The sequence below is a fragment of the Pantherophis guttatus genome, chromosome 5 (assembly GCF_059756535.1).
Source record: "Pantherophis guttatus breed Tessera chromosome 5, ASM5975653v1, whole genome shotgun sequence".
NCBI lineage: Eukaryota > Metazoa > Chordata > Lepidosauria > Squamata > Colubridae > Pantherophis > Pantherophis guttatus.
In genome coordinates, this window is record NC_142067.1 from 100,196,872 (window position 1) to 100,222,590 (window position 25,719).

The 25,719-nt window shown below is 38.5% G+C and overlaps 1 protein-coding gene across 9 annotated transcripts in view; it reads right to left on the reverse strand.

Annotated features, from left to right (window-relative positions):
• Positions 1–1,126: 1,126 nt before the first annotated feature.
• The window catches only part of MCF2L (MCF.2 cell line derived transforming sequence like), a 90,932-nt gene continuing 66,339 nt past the window's right edge, over positions 1,127–25,719 (reverse strand). For 8 of the 9 annotated variants that reach the window (XM_087895418.1, XM_087895416.1, XM_087895424.1 and 5 more), the window contains 15 exons: positions 25,461–25,527; positions 23,823–23,938; positions 21,027–21,096; positions 19,613–19,705; positions 19,432–19,524; positions 17,568–17,693; positions 14,542–14,763; positions 13,532–13,624; positions 12,844–12,922; positions 12,248–12,314; positions 11,779–11,888; positions 7,631–7,749; positions 6,374–6,486; positions 3,511–3,614; positions 1,127–1,307 (listed from right to left, as the gene is read on the reverse strand). In XM_087895418.1, coding sequence (XP_087751544.1) covers positions 1,216–1,307; positions 3,511–3,614; positions 6,374–6,486; positions 7,631–7,749; positions 11,779–11,888; positions 12,248–12,314; positions 12,844–12,922; positions 13,532–13,624; positions 14,542–14,763; positions 17,568–17,693; positions 19,432–19,524; positions 19,613–19,705; positions 21,027–21,096; positions 23,823–23,938; positions 25,461–25,527 — 1,564 coding nt within the window. In that variant the 3' untranslated portion in view covers positions 1,127–1,215. Of the gene's footprint in view, positions 1,308–3,510; positions 3,659–6,373; positions 6,487–7,630; positions 7,750–11,778; positions 11,889–12,247; positions 12,315–12,843; positions 12,923–13,531; positions 13,625–14,541; positions 14,764–17,567; positions 17,694–19,431; positions 19,525–19,612; positions 19,706–21,026; positions 21,097–23,822; positions 23,939–25,460; positions 25,528–25,719 lie in introns of all 9 variants that reach the window. The other variant, XR_015734544.1, reaches the window with a different exon arrangement.

The following is a 25,719-nucleotide window of genomic DNA, read 5'->3' on the forward strand; positions in this document are numbered from 1 at the left end:
TATAAACATACATACAAAAATAATGTCTTGATGTAGTAACCACAGTCAGCTGCATTTTGCTGGGAACCTTTCTGACATCGGGAACAATCAAAGTCAGTGGTTATAAATCCCGAGCCAAAACCCAGACAAACTTGTTATATTTCTACTGTTTACATAAATATTGAAAGTCAAACATTCATTTCCACATAACACCAGCATGAGCTGTAAATTAATTCAGATGTATGAGTGAATCCAGCATGGTTTAAATGTGGTTTTAAGTAGTCTTTCCTTTGGCAAGATAGATTTATAAATCGTTTTCTTAGAAGAATTTGTTTGTACAATATTACTCTATTTCACACAAAGAAAGTAAAATACTTAAGAATTTCTTTCTTATTCCTGTTGTGTGATGCCTTCAGTTTTGCAACAAACTGAATAAATAAATAAAAAAAAAAGCAGCAGTAGATTTTCAGTCACACAGAGAATTCTAAAATGATTGAACAGCTTTTGGCCTAGTTGCCAAAGGACAAAAGCTGAGAACCGAGGACAATTTTGTGACATTGTAGTATCATCTTAACTAATACAAAAATGGATTACAATATTTTCACTTCTTTTTTTTTTTTTTACAAAGATTTGTATGTCCAAATAAATACTAAATTATCATAATTCCATAAACAATAGTAATAGGTCATAAAGTTTGGTTCAGTGTTAAAAATATTTCAGATTATTAATTTTTTTCATCATGGCTAAAGGAAATGCCACAGAAAATGAAGTTAGAAAAGAATTATGGTACTACATCAAGTTAGCAAATACCCAACTCTGTAATTTCCTGCACATTATATTTTGACCCCAGATGGCTTTTATTCATGTATTTATGAGGATCAAGTTTTCCAGTTGTTGTTTTCTACATTCTATATTAATTTAATAATTATTGTTTTAGTCAGGTTTACACAATGGAAACTACTGGCTGCTGGTAATATTCTTCCCAAAATATCCATGACAAGGTCCATTTAATTCTTGAAGAGTGATAGGTTTCTATGCTGCAGCTTCCAGAAGAGTTATTCCCACTAATCTGTCTCCAATGTATTCAAGTTCTTCAAGAATAAACCACTAAACCATTTTTAAACACAAGAGCAACAACTGAGAAATGTGCAATTATGATGCTTCTTTACTTCTTTAACATCTGATAGTCACATTGGCAGTTTTAAATCTTCAGAGAGTTGTGGTGGAACTTTCAATTTAACCCTTAGTATCTGAGAAGGGGTTGCTGACATTGCAATTTTCACTACAACTTGAAGATGAACTCAGTGTACTTGAACCCGCTGCCGATTCTGGAAAACAAAACCACCGCACATATATATTAACAGGATATTATACAATTAGGTTTGTATATATTTCTAAATTGCTTACTGAAATTTCCCCTATATGATGTAAAAGAAACTTGCAAAAATAAAACTGAATGGAACCATTTCTGTAAAACAATATAGATACAAACATCTGTATATTAATCCAAAGAGTACAACATTCCACCTAAGGGGAAGGGATATCTAAGCAAAGACAATTTTTTAAAGATTTATTTATTTATTTTTGAATTTGTATACCGCCCTTCTCCCTAAGGACTCAGGGCGGTGTACAGCCACATAAAAACATAGAGTTCAAATATTAAAATACCATTAAAAGATATATATAAATTTGGCCCCATAATTAAAAACAGTAACAAACCAATTAAAACATTTAAAAAGTGTTAGGCCAGCCCGGCTTGCTGGAAAAAGAAAGTTTTAAGGGCACGGTGCAAGGCACCGAGGTCTTGGATTCTCCTTATCTCTGAGGGCAGCTGATTCCAGAGGGTAGGTGCCCCCACAGAGAAGGCCCTCCCCCTGGGGGTCATCAGCCTGCATTGTTTGGCTGATGGCACCCCGAGGAGGCCCTCTCTATGGGAGCGCACAGGTCGATGGGAGGCCGTCAGTGGCAGCAGGCGGTCTCGAAGATAACTAGGTCCTAGCCATGGAGCGCTTTAAAGGTGATAACCAACACCTTGAAGCGCACCCGGAAGACCACTGAGAGCCAGTGCAGCTCACGCAGGAGAGGTGTTATATGGGAGCGCCAGGTAGCTCCCATGACTACCCGCACGGCCGCATTCTGGACCAGTTGGAGCCTCCGGGTGCCCTTCAAGGGTAGCCTCATGTAGAGAGCGTTGCAGTAGTCCAGGCGAGAGGTGATGAGGGCATGAGTGACTGTGCACAGGGCATCCCGATCAAGAAAGGGCTGCAACTGGTGGATCAGGCGAACCTGACAAAACGTCCCCCTGGCAACAGCCATCAGATGTTCCTCCAAGGACAGCTGCGTATCCAGGAGGACTCCCAGATTGCAAGCCCTCTCCGAAGGGGCCAAAGACTCGCCCCCAATAGTCAGTGATGGAGTCAACTGACTATATCGGGATGCTGGAAACCACAGCCACTCAGTCTTGGAAGGGTTGAGCTTGAGCCTGTTTCTCCCCATCCAGAACCGCACAGCCTCCAGGCATCGGGACATCACATCAGGCATCGTTGGGGTGGCCTGGGGTGGAGATGTACAGCTGGGTGTCATCAGCGTACTGATGGTACTTCACCCCAAAGCCACAGATGATCTCACCCAGGGGCTTCACATAAATGTTGAAGAGAAGGGGCGAGAGGACCGACCCCTGAGGCACTCCACATATAAGAGGCCTCAAGGTTGATCTCTGCCCCCTGCCAACACGAACTGCGACCGGTCTGAGAGAAAGGAGGAGAACCACCGTAGCACGGTGCCCCCCATCCCCAACTCCTCCAACCGGTGCAGCATGATACTATGGTCGATGGTATCAAAAGCCGCTGAGAGGTCTAACAGGGCCAGAACAGAGGAGTGACCCCCTGTCCTGAGCCCTCCAGAGATCATTGACCAATGCGACCAATGCCGTTTCTGTGCTGTGCCCGGGCCTGAAACCCAACTGGAACGGATCTAGATATGACATTTCCTCCAGGTACTGCAGAAACTGTCGCGCGACCACACTCTCGACAACCTTCGCCACAAAGCGAAGGTTGGGGACAGGACGGTAGTTGGCTAATACTGCTGAGTCCAGGGAAGGCTTCTTGAGGAGAGGCCTCACCACCGCCTCTTTCAAGACCGTGGGGAAGTAACCCTCATTCAACGAAGCGTTAATAATTCCCTGGAGCCAGCCTCGTGTAACCTCCCGGGAAGCCATTACTAACCAGGAGGGACACGGGTCCAGTAAACATGTGGCCGCACTAAGTCTCCCCAGAATCCTGTCCATGTCATCAGAGGTCACAGAGTCAAACTCTTCCCAGATAACATTCTCAAGACTATTCCTCGCCACCCTGCCTGAATCTACCCAGTCAGAGTCCAAATCCCCCCGGATCTGAGCGATTTTGTCATACAGATATTGTCTGAAATCCTCGGCCCTGCCGAGATTATACATATACTGTATAAGATACAGTATATGATGACATATATTTGATAAATGAAACTAAATGCAAACATCTGCAAAGTGAATCTTACCTGAGCTGCTGAGAGAGAAAGCAGATTTGGAGTTACTGAGTAACGGTATCAAAATGTTGATAGGGACCCACCCTTCTTTGTTTGTGCTCAAATTCCTCAGATACCTAAAAATACACATTTGCTGTGAAACTGTTGAAAAGCCCAGCATCTACAAGAAATCAAAACATTATGGCTAAATTCAGAAAGAATATAGCCACCCCATGTTTAGATATACAGTAGATGGTATTTGGAATGTAATCTTATATACACTCTGAACATTCCAGATTTCCAGCTGTGATATGAATGCAAGTTAGACTCTCATTCTCCCAACTCAGACAATATTTTATCTTGTAAATTCTCTCCTGATGGGTTCTGGACATGATAATACATATATTAAATGCAAATTTAGTTTGAGAAACAAATTGAAAAACTTATTACATTTGTGAATTGGATTAACTTCCCAAGACTATATGCTACAGTGTTTCCCTGAAAATAAGACCAGGTCTTATTTATTTATTTTTGCCTCCAAAAGAGGCATTAGGTCTTATTTTGGGGGAATGTCTTCCACTGTCTCACCTCGTGGTAGCAGCACCGACAGCCCCACCCAGGAGCCCAGAAAGGCTTTGGAAAGGCCTCTGGTGGCAAAACTGAGGCCGGGAGCACCATGCATGTCAATCCAGAGCTCGTTTCTCAGCTGCACAGGCCTTTCCTGAAAGTCTCAGACGGTGAAATGGAGGCTGAGGACAACGCACGCAAGCAATAGCAAGCAGCCGCAGAAGAAGTGGGCCGGTAAGATGAGAGAGGTGTCAGGGTGTGGGAGGCCTTGCTGCAACTATCTTAAGGTAAGTGGGTGCAGGGCACATGGGGCAGCGCCATCCCCCCATCCCCACCCTAGCTTGATTTTTACCTGTGTGCCTTTTATTTATTTATTTTATTTGTTTAAATTTCTATACCGCCCTTCTCCAAATAGGACTCAGGGCGGTGCACAGCCTGAGTAAAAACAAAACATACAAAATTTAAAAAACAGTATTAAAATAATTAGATATTCTGGCCGTAAATTAAAACAACCCAATTTAAAACCAATTTAAAATTTAGCTCAAGCCAGCCCAGCTAGTTGAAATAAATAAGTTTTCAGGGCCCGACGAAAAATCCGGAGGTCTGTTATTATACGTAACTCCGGGGGAAGGTTATTCCAGAGGGTGGGCGCCGTCACAGAGAAGGCTCTCCCCCTGGGGGTCGCCAGCCGACATTGTCTGGCGGACGGCACCCTGAGGAGGCCCACTCTGTGCGAGCGTACTGGCCGGTGGGAGGCTATTGGTGGCAGTAGGCGGTCTCGTAAGTACCCCGGCCCTAAGCCATGGAGCGCTTTAAAGGTGGTCACCAACACCTTGAAGCGCACCCGGAAGACTACCGGGAGCCAGTGCAGCTCGCGCAGGAGAGGTGTCACATGGGAGCGCCTCGTCGCCCCCATAATCCCCCGCGCGGCTGCATTCTGGACCAGCTGGAGCCTCCGGGTGCACCCCAGGGGGAGCCCCATGTAGAGAGCGTTGCAGTAGTCCAGGCGGGAAGTGACTAGTGCCTGAGTGACTGTGCGTAGAGAGTCCCGATCTAGAAAGGGGCGCAACTGGCGTATCAGGCGAACCTGATAAAAAGCCCCCCTGGCCACGGCCGTCAAATGGTCTTCTAAAGACAGCCGTGCGTCCAGGAGGACGCCCAAGTTGCGAGCCCTCTCCGTGGGGGCGAGTGATTCGCCCCCAATAGCCAGCGATGGCGTCAGCTGGCTATATCGGGACGCTGGAAGCCACAGCCACTCGGTCTTGGAGGGGTTGAGTCGGAGCCTGTTTCTCCCCATCCAGGCCCGCACGGCCTCCAGGCACTGGGACATCACTTCAAGGGCATCGTTGGGGTGGCCTGGGGTGGAGATGTACAGCTGGGTGTCATCAGCGTACTGATGGAACTCCACCCCGAAGCCACGGATGATCTCACCCAGTGGCTTTACATAAATGTTGAACAGAAGGGGCGAGAGGACCGACCCTTGTGGCACCCCACAAGCAAGGTGCCTCGGGGTCGACCGCTGCCCCCCCGTCAACACAGATTGCGACCGGTCAGAGAGGTAGGAGGAGAACCACCGCAGAACGGTGCCCCCCACCCCCAACCCCGCCAACCGGTGCAACATGATACCATGGTCGATGGTATCAAAAGCCGCTGAGAGGTCTAACAGGACCAGGATAGAGGAGCAACCCCTATCCCGAGCCCTCCAGAGATCATCCACCAACGCGACCAATGCCGTTTCCGTGCTGTGCCCAGGTCGGAAGCCGGACTGGAGCGGGTCTAGATAGACAGTTTCATCCAGGTACCGGGGAAGCTGTTGTGCTACCACACTCTCAACAACCTTCGCAACAAAGCGAAGGTTGGAGACTGGACGATAGTTAGCCAAAACAGCCGGATCCAGAGAGGGCTTCTTGAGGAGGGGCCTCACAACCGCTTCTTTCAAAGCGGCCGGCAGGACCCCCTCACTCAAAGAAGCGTTAACAATCTTCTGGAACCAGCCTTGTCCCACCTCATGAAACCAGGTGCAACGAAGTAGGCGGAGTCTTAACTAGGGCTTATTTTGGGGATAGGGCTTATATTGGGCACACATATAAAATTCAAGCTAGGTCTTATTTTCAGGATATCTCTTATTTTGGGGGAAAAACAGTATTTGTACTGAATTGTTTTAGTTTGCTCTATACTGTATTGTAGTTTTGTCAAAGACTGTTCTTATAATTGGGGGGGGGATATTCTAAGCTTCTTCAGATTTATTAACCATAGTTATATATCTAGAATAGCATATACATACTGGGCAAAAGTATATTTCAATATATTTTGTATTAAAATACAATACCAAAGACCATCTCCTCCTTCATGGATTAGCTGAACTAACTCTCCACTGTTCAGGATCAAGCCGTTTGAGTTGCCTTTATCGTAACTGGCTACAACAGTATATTTACCAGGAACCTAAATATAAAAATGAGAAACCACAGTTGGTTTAATAAGAAATAATCCTCTAAGTACTAGAACTGTCACAATAAATATATTGACGTTTGAGACATAACTAAACAGTGGTATCAGTTCAGTTTTCTATAATGAAGTTCCCAAATGCAGCCTTCCGGGTTAAATTAAAGATCCATTTTATAACATTTCAGAATTACAGCTTTCTAATATGTATATGACTTTACATTCGTATGCATAAATATTCAGAATCTTTAAAAAATGTTATAATCATAATTTATAATGTTATATTATTAATAGCTACAGTAGAATTGTTCAAATTTATATATATATATATATATATATATATATATATATATATATATATATATATATATATATATATATATATATATATATATATATATATATATATATATATATTTTCTCAGGTTTTCGCGGGTGTTTGTATGTAGGTCTTTGGTTATTCGGGTCTTCTCCCACGTAAAATTGGAAGTGTCTTGGCGACGTTTCGACGAAGTCTCATTCGTCATCTTCAGGCTGGTGAAGCCGAGAACACCAGCCTGAAGATGACGAATGAGACTTCGTCGAAACGTCGCCAAGACACTTCCAATTTTACGTGGGAGAAGACCCGAATAACCAAAGACCTACATATATATATATATATATATATGTGTGTGTGTGTGTGTGTGTGTGTGTGTGTGTGTGTGTGTGTGTGTGTAGTTAATATTTCGGGTTTCTTCCCGTGTAATTGTGGATATATCCCTAAAAGGGTAGAAGCGACGTTTCGGCAGAATCCCATCTGCCATCATCAGGCTTATGCCAGTAGTCAGTTAGTGCAAAATGACTACTGGCATAAGCCTGATGATGGCAGATGGGATTCTGCCGAAACGTCGCTTCTACCCTTTTAGGGATATATCCACAATTACACGGGAAGAAACCCGAAATATTAACTATACACACATACATACCCGTGAAAACTTACATAAACAAATATATATATATATATATATATATAATATATATATATATAATTCTTTTCTGTACTGTAATTATAAAAACGTAAACATTAATTTTTCCTTAGCGATTACTTATTCAGTGAGCGGATTCAAATATCTCATCACGTTTCTACAATAAAGATGAAAGTTACCAATTTCTTCTCTCCCTTTCCCTCTTCTTCTGCATCTGATGAATTAAATGGATCTTCTGCACTAGACCAACCATCATTTTCTTCAGAAGCATCAAGAGATTGAGATGTTTTGGACCAACCTGAATAAATAAATAGTTATTATTGAATAAATCAATACTTATAAGAGATATGAGATTCCCTCTCTCAGACATATAAACCCACAGACACATGTATAATTTTAATATAAAATACAGAATCCATTTGGAACTAGGAATGACAAAACAAAATGAATTTAAAAATGGGTCTAGTTCTTTTTTCCTATTAGCCTTATGTTCCCTGAATTTTGGTTTTAAACATGAATATTTTATAATATTAGTATTTAATATTTTGTATTACAACATACAAAACAAGGAACTCATTCAAAGGTATGCTTAGAACAAGCAAATGATAACCACTGTATTTAATTTCAAATCACTCACTTCCAGAATAAGTAACTACTACAGAAACATACATTTTCTCTATTTAACAATACAATTTCAAACAACCGCACGTATTGTTTCATGTATCTTTCTACATTGGTTCACTATTCTATCTTCCTATCCTACTTTATTTATCACATGCAAGAAAGTAAACAGATAGCGGCAGGAATACAATTAGAAAAATGGTTGCTAATGATGACACCTAGTTTCTATTGAATAAAATAGGTGGGCTGCAATTGGCAGGATGGTTCAGGGAAAATTTTAGTGTATTTCTCCTAATAGCTAAGATTATTCAAGTACATTTAATCCCTCCCTATTGTTACCAATAAATAGAACAATTTCTTTAATGGACAGTGTCTGGAAATGTCAAACAAAGGAAACATAGGACAGACATTTGTGTCCGTGAATTTTTCTTTCTGAGATTTTTGCAGTCTGCAACTATCACTTCCACCAGATCCTGAAGACACTGGCAGTCATAGACTGCCAGTGTAATGCAGAGGTCAATGGGTTGCATTGAATTGTAGCTTCTGACATCTTGAAAGAACAAGATGTCAGAAGCTACAATTATGGAACATATCTAGATTGCTCCTCATTATGAGTTTGTCATATTGGTAAATGGGAAACCCTCTGATTACATCCTGACATCTTTAGAAGCAGAAATATGCAGTTCCATACAACAAGTAGAAATTCTAAAAAGAACTAAAAGGAAGCTTTTATTAAATAAATGGGCACAAATGAAGAATTAAAGGCGACAATCCTATCTACCAAATCCTACCACGACTAAATCAAGCAAGCAACTTGAGTTTGAGAGCAGGCTTGTTGTGTCTCAAGTGGGCAAGGAAAGAAAGCCACAAGAAACCACACCATGCAGAAAGCTCAGCGATCTAGGCCCAAGAAAAAATACATTACCTTGCCTGCCTTGGGCTGTTAGTAAAAGGTAAGTAGCGCTGACCCACTTTGCCCTGTTCCAGTTTAACACAGACCTTGCATCTGTGAAAGAACTGAATAATAAATATCCCTGCAGCTGCAGCTATTTTATTTATATTATTGGAAGCTATATTTAACCTGTTCATAATTAAATGGATGCCCAAAAGCAGTTTGTTTTGCATAGCTTTACCCATGTAGAGATAATGTTTTTCATATGCCATGTAGATTTTGTGGGAATGTAAGGCTTAATAATATTTAATAGAAAAGGAGCAATGCAATGTATGGAAATGCAAGGAATCGGAGTATTTAATGAGTGATAAACTCATTTCTGACGCCCAGGAACCCCTAATGAGTACTATAAGAGTTTGGGTGAGATATCCTAGTCTGGGATCTTCCTTATATCAACAGAGCTTTCTCCTCCTTCCTCTCACTGATGCCAGCTGCTTGCTTGCCAGGAAGAGTTGATCAATAAACAAGCAATAGCAACAGCAGCATTTTCTTCTTTCTCCTCAGTTACTCATAACTTCAGAATGGATACAGAAAACCCTTAACTCTTTTTTTGTCATCTACCAGACAACTTGATTTTTGGAGTCCAAAACTGGTAGCCTTAGTAAGGGACAACAGTAGCCACAGGGTTACAATTGTGAGACTCCTGCCAGGTCAAAACATGCTGATGTTTGGTGCGGCCTATTTTTCAGATATGAGACTCATGTTTTACACTGACAATTTTCAATAATTTCCAAATGAGAGCTGTAGATAGATAGATCAGGCAAAGGAAGGATTCATTTTATTAATCTAATTCTTCCTCATAATGTTGAGTTCATTTTATCATGGATAGAAGTTATTATGGTTGCTATACTCTGCTATATAATTATTATGGCTGGCTATACAAATTATTATGGTTCCTATACTCTCTTTAAGAGAGTAGGGACGCAGTGGCTCAGTGGCTAAGACACTGAGCTTGTCAATCGAAAGGTCAGCAGTTCAGCGGTTCGAATCCCTAGTGCCGCGTAATGGGGTGAGTTCCCGTTACTTGTCCCAGTTTCTGCCAACCTAGCAGTTCGAAAGCACATAAAAAATGCAAGTAGAAAAATAGGGACCAACTTTGGTGGGAAGGTAACAGCGCTCTGTGCACCTTTGGTGTTTAGTCATGCCGGCCATATGACCACGGAGATGTTTTTGGATAGCGCTGACTCTTCGGCTTTGAAACGGAGATGAGCACCGCCCCCTAGAGTCTGGAGACTAGCACATATGTGTGAGGGGAACCTTTACCTTTATACTCTCTTTGATCTCATCCATTCCCTTTATGCAGTGTCATCTTCTACCAGTGTCACCCTCAGCCTTGCAGAACATAATATCTTTTACTCTATCATCTGCCCACATTATCTGCTTTCACCATAACTGCTTGAACTTCATTTGAATGGAATATTCAATATGTTGACTCAGCCTTCCATCCTTCCGAGGACCCAGGTTGTTGGGGGCAATATGCTGATTCTTTAAATTGCTTTGAGAAAACTATAAAGCACTGTGAAGCGGTATAGGAGTCTAAGTGCTATTGCTATTTCCCAATTTCAAGGCTGATTGATCAGTTCTTCTGCAGTCTTTAGAACTGTAGTAACAATCAGATCCATTAACACTAGAAATACCACTGATTTAATTATATGGATTGGTATTGCCATCAGCATATACCAGGGGTGAAATCTAAAATTTTTACTACTGGTTCTGTGGGTGTGGCTTGGTGTGGGGGGAGTAATGTGACTGGGTGGGCGTGGCCAATTCTTTTTTTTACTTTTAAAACCATTTTTTCTACAACTTCTTCGACTAAGAGGTTGTAAAAAAATGCTTTCAAAAGGCTCTGACAATCCCAGCTGAGTTCCCTGATCAGCAGAGGCTTTTTTAAAAAGCCTCTGCCGATCAGGGAACTCAGCTGGGATTGTCAGAGCATTTAAAAGAAAAAAAGGGTTTTTTTTCTTTTAAATTCCTTTGACGAGCCGTGCGATCATCAGACTTTTTTTTTTTTTTTTTTTTTACTTTTTTACTTTTTTTTAAAAAAGCATTTTTTTGGCCGAAGTTGTAGAAAAAATGCTTTTAAAAGTAAAAAAAAAGCCTTTAATGATTGTGCGGCTCAGCTGGGCATTGGGGGGGGATTTTTGTTACCGGTTCTCTGAACCACCCGCCTCCATCGCTACCGGATCAGGCGATCCGGTCCTAACCGGGAGCATTTCACCCCTGGCATATACCCTATCATTAATAAACTTGCCTAAGTTTTTTTTTTATTGTTTTCTTCCCTAAAATTAATCTGTTCTTTTATCTCTTGAGCACATTGTCTATTCTTATTCCTGATTTAAAGAAAATTGAACTGTTGATCAATTTCACGATCAAACATAAGTTTACTAAGCAATTCTTACAGGAGTCAAACAGTTCCATTCTTCAAAGAATTGGCAAACATAGTTAGCACATAGCACAGACTTTATTGGGATTCTAGATTAATAAATGTAATTCTAGTGTTTCCCTCAAACAAAAAGGAGATGGGTAACTATTTTAGTGTAGTTGTTAAACCAGACTAAGGACAGCAATGAATCAAGGTAAGTCCACATTTTTTGAAACCTGAAAGTCAAATTTCATAGAGGCATTAACCTCTATATTTTAGTATTTTATAGTATTTACCAAGATCTTACATCACAATATAATAAAGTACCACATCATTTTTTGTTTCATACCATAACTTTTCCAATTGGTTCCACGGAAAACTTTTGAATTTACCTTTGCTTTTTTCAAGATTCTTTGATGCTACTGAACTGACACAACCATCTGGACTATCTGCATTTCTCATTTCTTGTTTTCTCAAGTGCCTTCCCTCATTTTTTGAAGGGCTATTCATGGAAGAAAGTGAGAATTATCATTTATAGTTATCTTAATAGTGTTATAAGCATGGATGATTTACATCACAGAAAGATCTTTAAAACAAACTGCAGGGATGGTGTTTTTTTTTTTTAAAAAAAAGACTGATTGTGCATTAGAATATAAAACCACATGAGAAAACTGGTTTTAGGTAACCATGTATAATCTGAGTCCACAGTCTATTTCTTGGGAAAGCCTCTAAGGTACATTTAAGTCCTGTACAGAAGTTAAGAATTTAAATCTCTAGCTTGGCCCATGACACTTGAAATCCAAAAGTATCAATTGTTTTCAATATTTTAAAAAGTAATCTTTGAGGTAGAGAATGACTCACCTGGTATTTGCTGAGAGAGACGAAGGTAAACTCTGAGTATGTTCAAGAGCTTTATGCTGGCTAGCTTCTGTGAGTGAGAAAGAGAGAAGGAAAGTATCTTTAACTGACAAGCTTAAGCTTTGGAGACCAACATTAAAACAGGGAACTATTTTATCTGCAGTTCAAATAATTTAATAAATGTATACAATTTTTTTTACATCACAATGTACTGGGTATGGACAGAATTCTTACTTAAATAATAGGATTTTAACTAGAGTAACTGTAACCTACAGTAACTTGCTCATGGCCATCACTTCTAGCTCATAATATATACTTTGCCATCTCTGCTTATCCTTGCCTTTTCTTTATTGGGGCAGGGAAATGTCAAAAATAACCTGATATACCTTGCATCATTTTCTACAGGAAAAACTATGAGGGTGCAACTAGTGATGGAAGTGTGTTGGGAGTTACTGCCATTTCAAGGAAGAAGAGCTAGTTTTGTTTCCCTTCTAAGAAATTTGTTTCTGTTTAGAAAAATAAACACAACTTTTACTCTATGCTGATATTTTACATCTAAGTATTAGATATCGGAGATTGACGAGAAAGACTTAACTTACGCCTGCAAGCCTGCAATTGGCTGGTCAACACTTTTCTAATTTCATTTACCCAGGTAGCTTTGATTTCAGGAGTTGCAGCCTATGTAAAAACAAAAAACAAAACAACCAGAAATGTAATCCTTTTGTCCTTCTGAAGGCAGCCAGTCCCAAAAAAAAAAAAAAAAAAAAAAAAAAAAGGAGAAAGAGAGGGGGAAGGGAGGAAGGGGGAAAGAGAGAGAGAGAGGGAGAGAATTTCAACAGATGAGGTTAGACTTGCGTCAGTGTCAAAACTGGGAAGCATTGTGACAAAGTCTTACCCCACTGTATATGTGTGCAATATTTATAAGTACCCCTTTGTATATTTATGCAAAAGGAGAGTGGTTTGGATTGGGATATCATAGTTGCCATCTTGTCTCTTGTGACCTCCAATCGGGTGTCACTGTCTCATTGTCACAAAATGCAAGTAACTATTTCTTCCTTCTGTTTTCCAACCATCTTTCCCCCCCACAAGTCCTGGAGAAAAGACCCGGAACAGGGACCTTATTGCTACATAAATTATGTAAATGATATTCTTGTATTTGTAATTATGCTATTGTTTTCATGTTTCTATTAGCTTTCTTGAGCATCATAGCTGGCAGAAGTGGGAAAGAAACTGATCAAATAAATAAACAGCCTTTTCAATAAGCTGCATTTAAAGAAAAGATTTTACCTGTATTATGTAAACTTCTTCCCTTGCATTATACCAGATTTCAAATTTTTTAATATCACCTTTCACATTTTCTGTTATTCCAACTGCAGTCATCTAGAAAACAAAATAAAATGTGTGTGTACAACATACATACATACATACATGATACTGTCAATCTTACACGGGAAAAGACCCGAATACGCCTATATATATATATATTTAACTGCTATAGAACTAGCAGTTAAAAGGAAGAAACAGCTGCGATCACACATTGCTCCTAGAAGCATGAAGCCGAAAACACCAGCCTGAAGATGACGAATGAGACTTCGTCGAAACGTCGCCAAGACACTTCCAATTTTACGCGGGAGAAAACCCGAATAACCAAAGACCTACATACAAACACCCGCAAAAACCTCAGAAAACAAATATATATATATATATATATATATATATATATATATATATATATATATATATATATATATATATATATATATATATATATATATATATATATATATATATATATATATATATATATATATATATATACACACACACACACACACACACATACATACATACATACATGTATGCATGCAATTATGGCACTGTACCTAAGGAAATAATAATTAAAAATAGTTCCTAATTTATGTTATTTTAGAAAAAGTGTATAAGAAATGGAGAGAAAACAAGATTGCATTTGTTGGCCAGATTGACTAGGTACTACATTAATTAAACTGTACGCTGATATTGTTATCCTGATTTTCCAACAACAGACATTGGAGTAGAGAAGATCAACAGCTTTACATCTATGTAGACTTCTCTGGTTTTATGAGATATAAAGGGTCAATATATATCAGGCTTATTCATCACAGTAACAGAATAGAAATAAGGCAATTTTAGTTTTATTCCAATGAAATCTTAGTCTTTGGCTAAATATTCAAATATTTAAAATTACACAATTCAAGGTTCAGAATTTCAAAGTCAAACATTTGTCTATATATTTTAAATATATTTTTAAATCTTACATTTAAAGAATTCTTAAAACTGTATGAAGGAGCTTTTTCATATCCTTCTCCATTTTCTTCTCTCTTTTTACAGAATAAGATCGCCTTCTCATGGAGGAAGAGGTGTCTTTGCATTGGCTTAAATCGAGCCAAATCTTTCACTTTTGAGTGGCCCTTTTTATGATCAATCCATACGTTAAAGGATCCTTGCATTAAAAGTTTCCCCAGTTCATGCAGGTTCCCCTTCAAGAAAAAAAAAACAAACGCACACACAGTCAATAGAATTGCAAGAAGATAGTTTTATTTCTGATTACTAAAATGTGATTGTTAAATAATGATGGCCCAAGTAATATAATTCAGCTTAAGTTCAAAACCAAAAGAGAAAATGATTATTTTGTTTACAGGTAGTCCTTGACTTACAACCATAATGGAGCCTGTCCATTACAGTTGTAAGTATCATGGTCATTAAGTGAATTACCCACATGATTCCATCACTTAACGACCACATTGCCTGCTGTCCCTGTTGTAGAGCACAGGATGCCTCAAAAGGGGGAGGGGGTTGGGAAGCCTAGCCCAAGCCCAGTTCTCCACTACAGCACCTCCTCAACTCACACAGAGCCCACCCAGGCTTCCCACACTCCCTAAGGAACACAGTGCTCTGCTTCCTACCCCGCTGAGTCCTCGCAGGTCTTGGGCCTCCTTCCCACTCCACTAGGTCTCATACCCCTCTCTGCCACATTGTCATGCCCCTGTTGGAGTCTGAATCCAAAGGGGAAGAGGAACGGCTGACAGAGACTGAGAAAGTGGATCCATTGGCTGTGGAAAAAACTGGGGAAGAGCAAAGTCAGGCTGGTCAGAGCAGGGGAGAGGTAGAACAAGGGAGAGGGGTTTCAGATGAAGACCAAGGCCCACTCCCTCCTCATCTCAGGCAGCGCAGGGAGGAACAGAGAGGAGAGGAGAGCAACGTGGGTTGCGTGGCTTACGAGGGCTCCCAACTGGTTTGATTTATTGCCGTGCTACTTTACTTGTGGAATTCCTTATTTTGCTTGCCCTGCCAGATTAATTACCTTGTCTTGCCTTTGGATTTTTTGTTAGAAATTTTCTGTTTACAACGTTTGGGACTGAAGTATTGCCAGCCAAAGACTATTACAGGTTGGTGGAAGAGCTTTCTCCAGGCCGGAGAGTTGAAAGGGACATTGGGGGCACAGTTGATGATAATAAAGGGACTCATATCGGTTCTCTGGCTGTGTTGCCTTTGTGTCACACCCTGGGTCATCACATACATTATGCTTAGTCTATTTACTTTATCCAAAGATTGCCTTCGGAAGAAACAGCTGATCTGCTGCTTAGTCTTCCTACGTGAAGGCCATGTGGTACCATCTTGAAAGCAGTGACCATTTATGGTATTGGAGGCAATTCACAGATAAGAATTGCAACTGCTTCCAAAATGGTATCTGTTTCCAGGACAGCACCGCACAGCTTCTGTATGTATAGGAAGGCTATGGGGCAGATTGACTGATTCTCCCTTTCTGAATGGGATCTTGGAGAGATTGGTGTCACAAGCACAAAGGTGCCAGGGGAAGATAAGCAGGTGGCGGTCTCAAGACCTACCCCAGTGACTTATGAGTTGCCCTGTTGATTGAAAATGGTGGTCAAGGAGTGTGGGGTACTTGGCACCCAGGTTGACAGAGGCCATTGGGATGGTTGAAACTCTGAGGACTGGTCCCAAGCAGCATTTGTTCAGGACTGCTGTAACTTTGAACAGTTACTGAAAATGCGTCCATAGATTGAAGAATACCTGTGTTAAGCATTACACACAGGCTACTATTCAAATATCTGATCTCCAAAGTATGAACTGAAGTAAAACAATCTTATCTTTTTTCCTCAATTAGTTTTATGGCCAGGACTCTGCAAGGAAAGGCTTGCAACTTAAAACTATATATGGAGGAAATCAAATAGGCAAGTTCTAAAAAATTCCAAATTCCAATTCCAAAATTCCAATTACAGCTAGTCCTTGACTCATTTAGTGACCATTCTAAGTTACACCACCACTGAAAAAAGTGATTTATGACCATTTTTCACACATGTAACCATTGAAGCATCTCCATGATCATGTGATGACAACTGGCTTGTATTTAACTTTGTTGCAGTGTCCTGGGATCATGTGATCAATTTTGCAAACTTTGACAAGCAAAGTCAACGGGGAAGCCAGATTCACTTAACCTGTTACTAACTTAACTGCAGTGATTCACTTAATTCACTTAAGCAAGAAAGGTTGCATAAGGGGGAAAATTCACTTAACAACTGCTTCACTTAGCAACAGAAATGTTGGGCTCAATTGTGGTTGTAAGTCGAGGATGACCTGTATTTATTTTTAAGTTGGGTTAATTAAATTTCCATTTCATTCAATTAGAGGGAGAGATAAGATGCAGAGTTAAATTAGAGACGTCATCTGAAAAACAGAACTTTTTACCATTTAAAAAATGGTTTGATAGGTCCAGTATATGAAATTATAAAACTGTTGTTTAACACCCTTAGCTCTTGAAGGATCCTGGATGCCAATGGGCCAGCCACCCTGTTTTAGCCCAACCCACTTCAGTTGCTGTGATGAACAAAAATAGGAAAGATTATCTATACTGCCTTGAAGTCTTAATGAAAGTTGGGATTTAATTTGAATAAAAATTTATTTTATTTCAGACTACTGGAAAAATAAAATATTTGCACTACTTATGCAGGCTTGGTCTTGCTTCTCGGTCTATAAAATATGAGATACCAAAACCTGCCAGTTGGCCTGGGACCCCAATGGGAAAATATCACATTGGAGGTTGTTGATAGACTAATACCAGCTCCCACCTACCCCTCCTTGTATATTCTGTCCCCTTCTTTGGTTATAACTTGGAATTTATTTGCAATTTTAATGTGATTTTAAACATCTGTGTGTATACTTATGGTTTTATTTTAATGTTGTAAGCCACCCAGTCACCTTGTGGCGAGATGGGCATTGGGCAGCAAACAAATTCAATGAACAAAGAAATATTACCAGTTACCTCATAGCCAGTGATTGCAATCTGATGCATGGAATCGTTAACTGCTTTAAGAATTCCCAATATTGAAGTCAGGGCCATTTGGAGATCTTCAGCACCTTCACAATTTTTACTGTACTTTAACATTTCCTGTTAGGAAATTACACATACTTCAGGCAACAGAAAAGCATCTGCAGTGTATCATTAAGGAAATGCTTAACGGGGCTCTTTTAATCTACTGGGGCAAGTCCAATGATCTTGAACAATTTCAAAGATGAATACATTTTACATTTAATTATTTTCAAATAAATAGATATTAAATCAAGAGAATAGAATAAAAGACCATTAGCTTCAGGATCAAGTATTGATCAGTTCAAGGGCCATCTTTGTCCAATGCCTAACTTGTCTCCCACCCCCCTCTTCTAGAATGGAGTTTGCTTAAACAAGCTATTTCTTTTTGAGCAGAATTTCTCTGCAGAACAGCACTTCCTTAAAAAGTGTTGGCAACTTTTTCTCTCAATGTATATTCTCTACTGTGTGCCTATTTACTCATTTGTAACCCCTTCTTTCCCAATGAATGTAAATTCAAATATTAATTTACTTCTTGCTAATTATCTGATCACCAGAGTGAGCATTCCAAAGGATAGGGATAGAATGAGAAAAAGCGCTACAAGATTGGGGTTGCAAATTTGGCTGCCTTGTGAATCAAATTTCAGAGATCATCCTTGCCGTTTGGGCTCACCAACTTGTGGAAGGCAAATTTCTCTGACACTGTAAGTATGTTCAGGGATAATTTCTTAATATTTTTTTCTTCTGAAAGATTTGTCGCCATCCTGGTGTTTCCCTCGGTGCTCTTGTACTTTGGCATCTATCCTGCAAATCCTAAATTAAGTAATGATGCACAAACTAGCAGCAACCGTAATTTTTCTGTATTTCTTCTGTTCCTTTAGTCAAAGTATTACTGAACAAACTCTACTTTCCATTTGTGAAGTAGAAACATTCAGAGTCCTGGATTAGACTTTCTTCCTGTAGAAAGAACCAGTTTTGATCCAGCAAAGGGATCTTACTTTCAGAAAGGATAAATTTTATTGCCCTGAAGTCTCTCTTGGAGCATTAAATGTAAAGGTAAAGGTTCCCTTCACACATATGTGCTAGTCGTTCCCAACTCTAGGGGGCGGTGTTCATTTCTGTTTCAAAGAGCCAGCGCTGTCCGAAGACATCTCCGTGGTTATGTGGCCGGCATGACTAAACGCCAAAGGCGCACAGAACACTGTTACCTTCCCACCAAAGTGGTATTTTTCTACTTGCATTTTTACATGCTTTCGAACTGTTAGGTTGGCAGAAGCTGGGACAAGTAACGGGAGCTCACCCTGTTACACGGCACTAGGGATTCGAACCGCTGAAGTGCCGACTTTTTGATCGACAAGCTCAGCGTCTTAGCTACTGCATCCCTGGTATCCTTGGAGCATTACCTTTTACTTATTCCAGGGAAGAAATTATCTCTTGATCCTCTGATTATACTGAAAGTAAGCTATGCAAAGGAACAGGAAATGTAACAATGTTTGCCTGTCTCTCTCTCCTCCCTCCCCAAATATCCCTTTTGTCTGGAAAAATGATTCCTGCAGAGGAACATGGAATTCTCTATGCGATAATAGATTTGCTAAGGACAACTATAAACGATATTGCAAATTTCAAGTCACTGAACAAATTCCTTTTTTAATAAGTTATTAAACAAAGATAATCTCCAAAAAGTGTGCCACAAATGCGACTGCCTACATTTCCCCTGCTTTCTAATAGATTTCCTGTTTCCTGTCCCACCTGACTTCAATCAATCAGTCAGTCAGTCAATCAATCAATCAATCAATCAATGATGTAGCTGAATTCCTACCTTTAGCAACAGTTGATATTTGGTTATTCTTTGAACAGGCTTCAGTAAATAAGAATCCAAACTCAACTTGTGATCAAGTTTTCGTTGACACTCCTACAAAAAATAAAAGACGGACAATAACTTTTCCTTCACAAGGTAATAACTGACTAAACAATATGGTCCCAAGTACATTAAAAAATACCTGGAAAAATGCTGAATCTGAACACTGCCTCCAAAGACTTTCTGATCGAGGTTTATTTTGACAATACTTTTCATAAATTTTGAAGTCTTTCATCTTAATTTAAAAAAAAACATGAATCAAACAATGAAGCATTTGTTTAATTAAAAGAATATAGTTACATCTATAATGACAACCTTATTGAAAGACCAAACTCTTCTAACAAGAGATAATGGCAGAGATTACAACATTTTTTTCCTGTTTGTATTTCTGCTGTCCTTTTTCCTTTATGGGAAACTTGTAAAATCTGTAATATGCAACATTTACCATATATCAAGGAAAATAATAAGACATTAAATGGGTAATTTGCTATTTCAAAGGAACTAGCAGCAGCCTACAGACCCTTTTCTAAACATACACATACTTCAGTGATCAATTAAATGTGGCAAACCAACTGACACAACAGACAATTTATAAAATTATTTCAAAGTAATGCTCTCTGCTTTTGGGAGAAATAAAATGAGCAATGGGGGATTAGTTGGATATACAAGTCCAATATCCAAAACCCCAATGTACCTATTACACTGATCATTTATTTAGTGCAGTGTTCGTCAATGTATGCAATTTTCAAGATTCGTGGACTTCAAATTCTAGAGTTTCCCAGACAGCATGGCTGGCTGGGAATTTTGGGATTTGAAGTCCACATGTCTTGCTAGTTGCTAGTGTTGAGAAACACTGATTTAGTGTAAAGATCAAGATCTGTATATAGACCACTATATGAGAATGGGGGGAGAGTAGCTTGAATTTGCACCCAAATTTCTTTCTTTATATGCAAATGTAACCTTGCATTGACGAATGCAATTTTTCTTATTCCTGGAATATTATGACATTAGTACAGCTGATCTGTAGTCAGGCACTTCATATAATCAAAGCATTACATGAAATGGAAAACTGGTTGTTACATGGTCAAAGTATCTGTTCATCTATCTGAGAATCATCAGGCTCTTCTTGAATGAAGCTGAGATCTTCTCTTCCTCCTCTTTCCATTTCCTCCTTCTCCTTCTTCAACTGTTATATAGTTCCACTTCTGAATAAAAATCCTAGGAGGGTTTTTTATAAATAATACCAGCAATAAATATTTCTGGGATTTCCCCCACAGGGCAATTGTAGTAGCACTAAGAGGGAAGACTTATAGAATGTTGGTGAGTTCAACAGACTTCAAGAAGTTTTCTTTAAGTCTTCTTAAAAAGACTTCTCTGGCATTCGTCTGCTGCTCTTAGCAACATTCAAAATCAAGTCTTTTATTGGGGATGATGGAAATGTCAATCAGAACTCAGCCAGTCCTAGGGATATAAATTCTTGTATCTTGAAAGAATATTGAGAAAGAGCAATTTAGTGACAAATCTTGATTCCAAGTTACTTAAAATTTAATACTTACCCGTTCGAGGAAACAACGTCCTATAAGTTGAGGGCAGTCTATATAATCTTCTATTTCTCTCAAGAATATTCTACCAAAAATAATAATTATATTTTATTGATGTGATGAAATAATATAACACATCTACGTGTGATCACACGTATTCTATTCTAAATTTACATGCACATTCTAATATTTCACGAGCAGAAATCAATAATGGCTGCACGTGCATAAGCAAAATTCACTATTTGCATCAAAAATAAAACAGTTTAGCATTACACTATACAAGTTATCAGATGAGATTGATGATGCTGGAAATAATTCATTTATATAACATTACTGATACATATGGTGCACAACACTGAGCAATGCTGTATTTTCCAATGTGATGCTATTCAGATATCCTGAATTTACGGTTTCTAATAAATCTTACTTTCATGGCCAGCTAATTTAGATGATATCAGGTTTTGAGCCATATACACAGGTCTCTATCCTGGCTTATATCTGGCTATATGTAAGATAACAATTGGAAAAGAAAAAAAATAAGAGGAAAGACATTGAGACTGAAATATATACATGAGCATGGGCATTTTATATAAAACATAGGCCTGAAGGTCTTTGAAAAATAATCCTACATAAATATTTATTTCAAATAAAATCTTAACCACATTCAAATATTTATGGATAGGGATTTACAATATAAAAAAGCGACACTAAGATTTTGTTTTGGTTTATAATGAGTAGATAAAAGATTGCCAGTACTTTTTTAGATGAACCAATTGGCATAAGAAAAAATTCTCCCAGCTAATTTACCAGCAGATGACTTGTTATTTCAATATGTAAGCATAATTCTAAAATCATTGCATTAAATTAAGTTCATACAATTTGTTTTGTCTTAACACAGAGTCCAGGTGATACACACAGACAACTCAAGTTGGTAGTAGTGTAAGTCAGGACTTCATGAAAGATATAAAAGGACAAGGACAATAATCGTACTTATTTACTTCCAGTAAATCACAATTTCCAGCTTATTCATTATAACATATAACTTATTCATATATTCATTCTGAATAACAGAATCAGCAATCATTTTTTAATTTAAGTAGTTGTCTGCATCGCATAAGGATGCATTTCTACAGTTTGGCCACTGGGTGGACTTTGAGTCATGTGGGCTCTAACGTGGGGAGTAATGCTCAAAAGTTTTTAAAAAGAAGATGCCCAATTCTGAAATCAGAAAATCTGAAATCCACGCCCTCTATTCCAATCCATACAGAAACCCAACATGCATAATTTTGTCTCCATAGCATCATATTCACTGAAAAAATTGCCAGGCTCATATTGCCAATAATAAAATGACATTGATTTCATTCAAAGTGTTTGTCAATCTCAACAACTTTAAGATGTTAATGCTACTTTTATAACGCCTTGGTAAGCCACACTTACTGCACCCAGTTTTGGTCCCCATGATGTAAAAAAGATGTTGAGACTCTAGAAAGAGTGCAGAGAAGTGCAACAAAGATGATCAGGGGAATGGAGGCTAAAACATAAACAATGGTTGCTGGAATTGGGTATGTCTAGTTTAATGAAAAGAAGGACAGGGGTTGACATGATAGCAGTGTTCTGATATCTCAGGGGTTGCCACAAAGAAGAGGGAATCAAGGTATTCTCCAAAGCACCTGACGGCAGGACAAGAAGCAATGAATGGAAACTAATCAAGGAGAGAACTAAAGAGAAATTTCCTGAGTTAGAACAATTAATCAGTGGAATGAATTGCCTCCAGAAGATGTGAATTCTCCAACACTGGAAGTTTTTAAGAAGAGATTGGACAACCATTTGTCTTAAATGGTATAGGATTTCCTGCCTGAGCAGAGGGTTGGACTAGAAGACCTCTAAGGTCCATTCCAACTTTATTGGAATTCTATTTTATTCTACGTATGGATTTCTGGGCTATGCTGATTGGAAAATTCTGGGAGTTGAAATTCACACATCTTAAAAGTTGTTTAGGCTGAGAAACACTACTGTGCTCTACTGAGAAACTTAGTTTGCAATGCCTGTATGAATCTTTATAATATCACAGAATCAAGGTTGGGACTTTAGAGACCATCTATCCCAGCCCCTTGTGTAGTGCAAGATCCACTGGAGTTATCTCTGACAGACAACTATCCAGCCTCTATTTTAACAGCACAGGGAGAACTCAGCATTTCATGTGATATTCTGTTCCAGTGGTTGACAGCTTCTTTAATCAAGAACTCACTCCTGGCAGCTACGGTAGCTTCAAATAGTACATATATTTAAATGTACACACAAAACGCATGATTCTTTATTCCCTGTTCAAAATACAGTGAAACTATTACTTCTGGTCCCATCTTCTGGGTAGCAGAGCTTAATAAAGAATCATGCATTTCATGTTTATATTAGATGTATACATGCATGCACGAACTCCATGGGAATCTTAACAACATGGATTATGAGGAATCTCTATTCAAGGAAGAGAAATTAAATTATTATGTGAAAATTTTATGAAAAAAAAAAATAAGCAGGAGTCTTACGGAAAGACCTTATGCCATCACTGATTATTAGTTTTGTTCGTCAATCTATCAATATCAAAATTTCTAGTACAGCCTTTCTTTGATACCCTGGTTTTCATCATATGTTGGATTACAGTTTCATCGTCCTTGGCCATTATGGTACACTGGAGGGTATCAGCTGGGAATATGGTGTTTTAATTGTGTTCAACAATGAAACATTTCCTTTGTTATTATTTTAACGCCCTATTTATATTGCCAGAAAGCTTGTGTATGAGATACAAATCCCAACCTGTTGTGAAAGTGATAGATTTCTTCCATATTTCCAAACAACACATCTTTCTTATTTTGTAGCCCAGATGAAATGAGATGTGCCATTAAGGGGTTGTCCATTTCTGCTGCATAGCCCTGTAATACAAAAGGGAGCAGATTCATTGCTTCCACTGAGTTCCTGTTAAGTGTTTCCTATTTTCAACAATTGCAGCCTGCTCACTGCTGATAAACATGTAGCGATATTTCAATATTAATCTACTCAGGCTTCTAATACAGAGTTTACACATCTTAGCAGTAATTCTATTTTATATAATATAGCTATAATCTATGAACATTTACTTTAGAAAAGTAGTTCACATGAATAAGAATTTTGTAAATAATCAACATGTTTTTGAACTATTTATTACATGTAAGTCAGAACTATTTATAGCCACATATACAGCTGCTAATTTGAATGTTTTGACTCCAGAGTTGATCACAAGGTCTGCAGGTTCTTACAAAATGACCTTTCAAGGCAATTGTTCTTTCTTCTTCCTTCCTGACCCAAGTTCCTGTTTATGACTTCTGCTCTAGGCAACAAGACTAAATCTATTATTTAGCATTTCCATAGACCAGGAAAGACGCAGAAACCTGCTGTTTAAACACTCATTAGTCTAGAGAAGATTCTGCCTTTAGTTGATGTATCCAAAACAGCTGGCTTTGAAAGGGAAGTAATACAAAGTGGCTGTATTTGGTCCCGGGGAAGTTCTCTCAAGGGAGAATACATATTTAGAAAAGGAAGAGGCTGCAATGACATTCTAATTCTCTCTTCCATGTCCTTATATTTAGGCTAATATATATAAAGACTATATATTATAGTCTTTATTTCATCCACCATTAGAAACAAGAAGAGTAAAAAAAAGAGGATTGTCTTAATCTTAATGGGATAGAATAATAGAATATAATTTTCTTGTCCTTGATTTTCAGTTTCTCTTGTCTTTAAGTAAAAGTAACTTTACATTAAAATAGGGGGATCAGAATGTATTTACAACAGATTAGAGGATTGTGAATCAAGTCGGAAGAAAGGAAGCTTTTCACCTTCTTGACTTGATTCTCTTTCTTGACTTCAGTGATGATGGTGGAGAAAATATTGACAGAAGCTGAAGTTGTTACTCTTTTGGTAACAAACACCTGGCTTCTCACATTCACAACATTCATACATAGCACGTAGCCATGTTTTTTCTTAGTTTATTTCTTCAGCAAATATTAATTAGGAAAAAAACACAGATTAAGGTGACCTATGAACTCAAGTGGACCACAAAGTGAACAGTGCCCAGCAGTATTCACTTGAAGAAAAAGGCTTTGATTTCCCAAAATCAAATCATTCTAGAAGAGGGCTGATTTTTTTTAGAACATTTATGTTAATAATAATAATAATAATTTAATAATAATTTCATTTCTATACCGCCCTTCTCCCGAAGGACTCAGGGCGGTGTACAGCCAATTTAAAAACACAAATACATGTTGTGTAAAGTAACATTTTTATCCACAAATATTTGACTCCATGTAGTACTTCCTGTGTAAATACTCCGTATCATTTTCTACACTACAGGATTAATTAAGGAATTATTTTATTTCTTATTTTATACCTTTGGCAAGAATTAAGAAAAAAAAGTACCTCAAGAACACAGAGAAGTTCCTCCACATAAGCTCGTTCAGTTTCAAGAAGTTCATTCATTACATGTCTATCAACATATGGAATAAATGAATTATTAAATGGTTTCAGATTTCAAAGCCCTTAAATGTGTAGACTTTTCATCACTGGAGATTAAAAATTGATTTTTAAACAAATACTAGCAACTGAAAAACAAATTGCATGGTGTTTTTTTAGATCTGATCATAGAGAATATTTTAGGAACATTTTACCAAAAATTGTA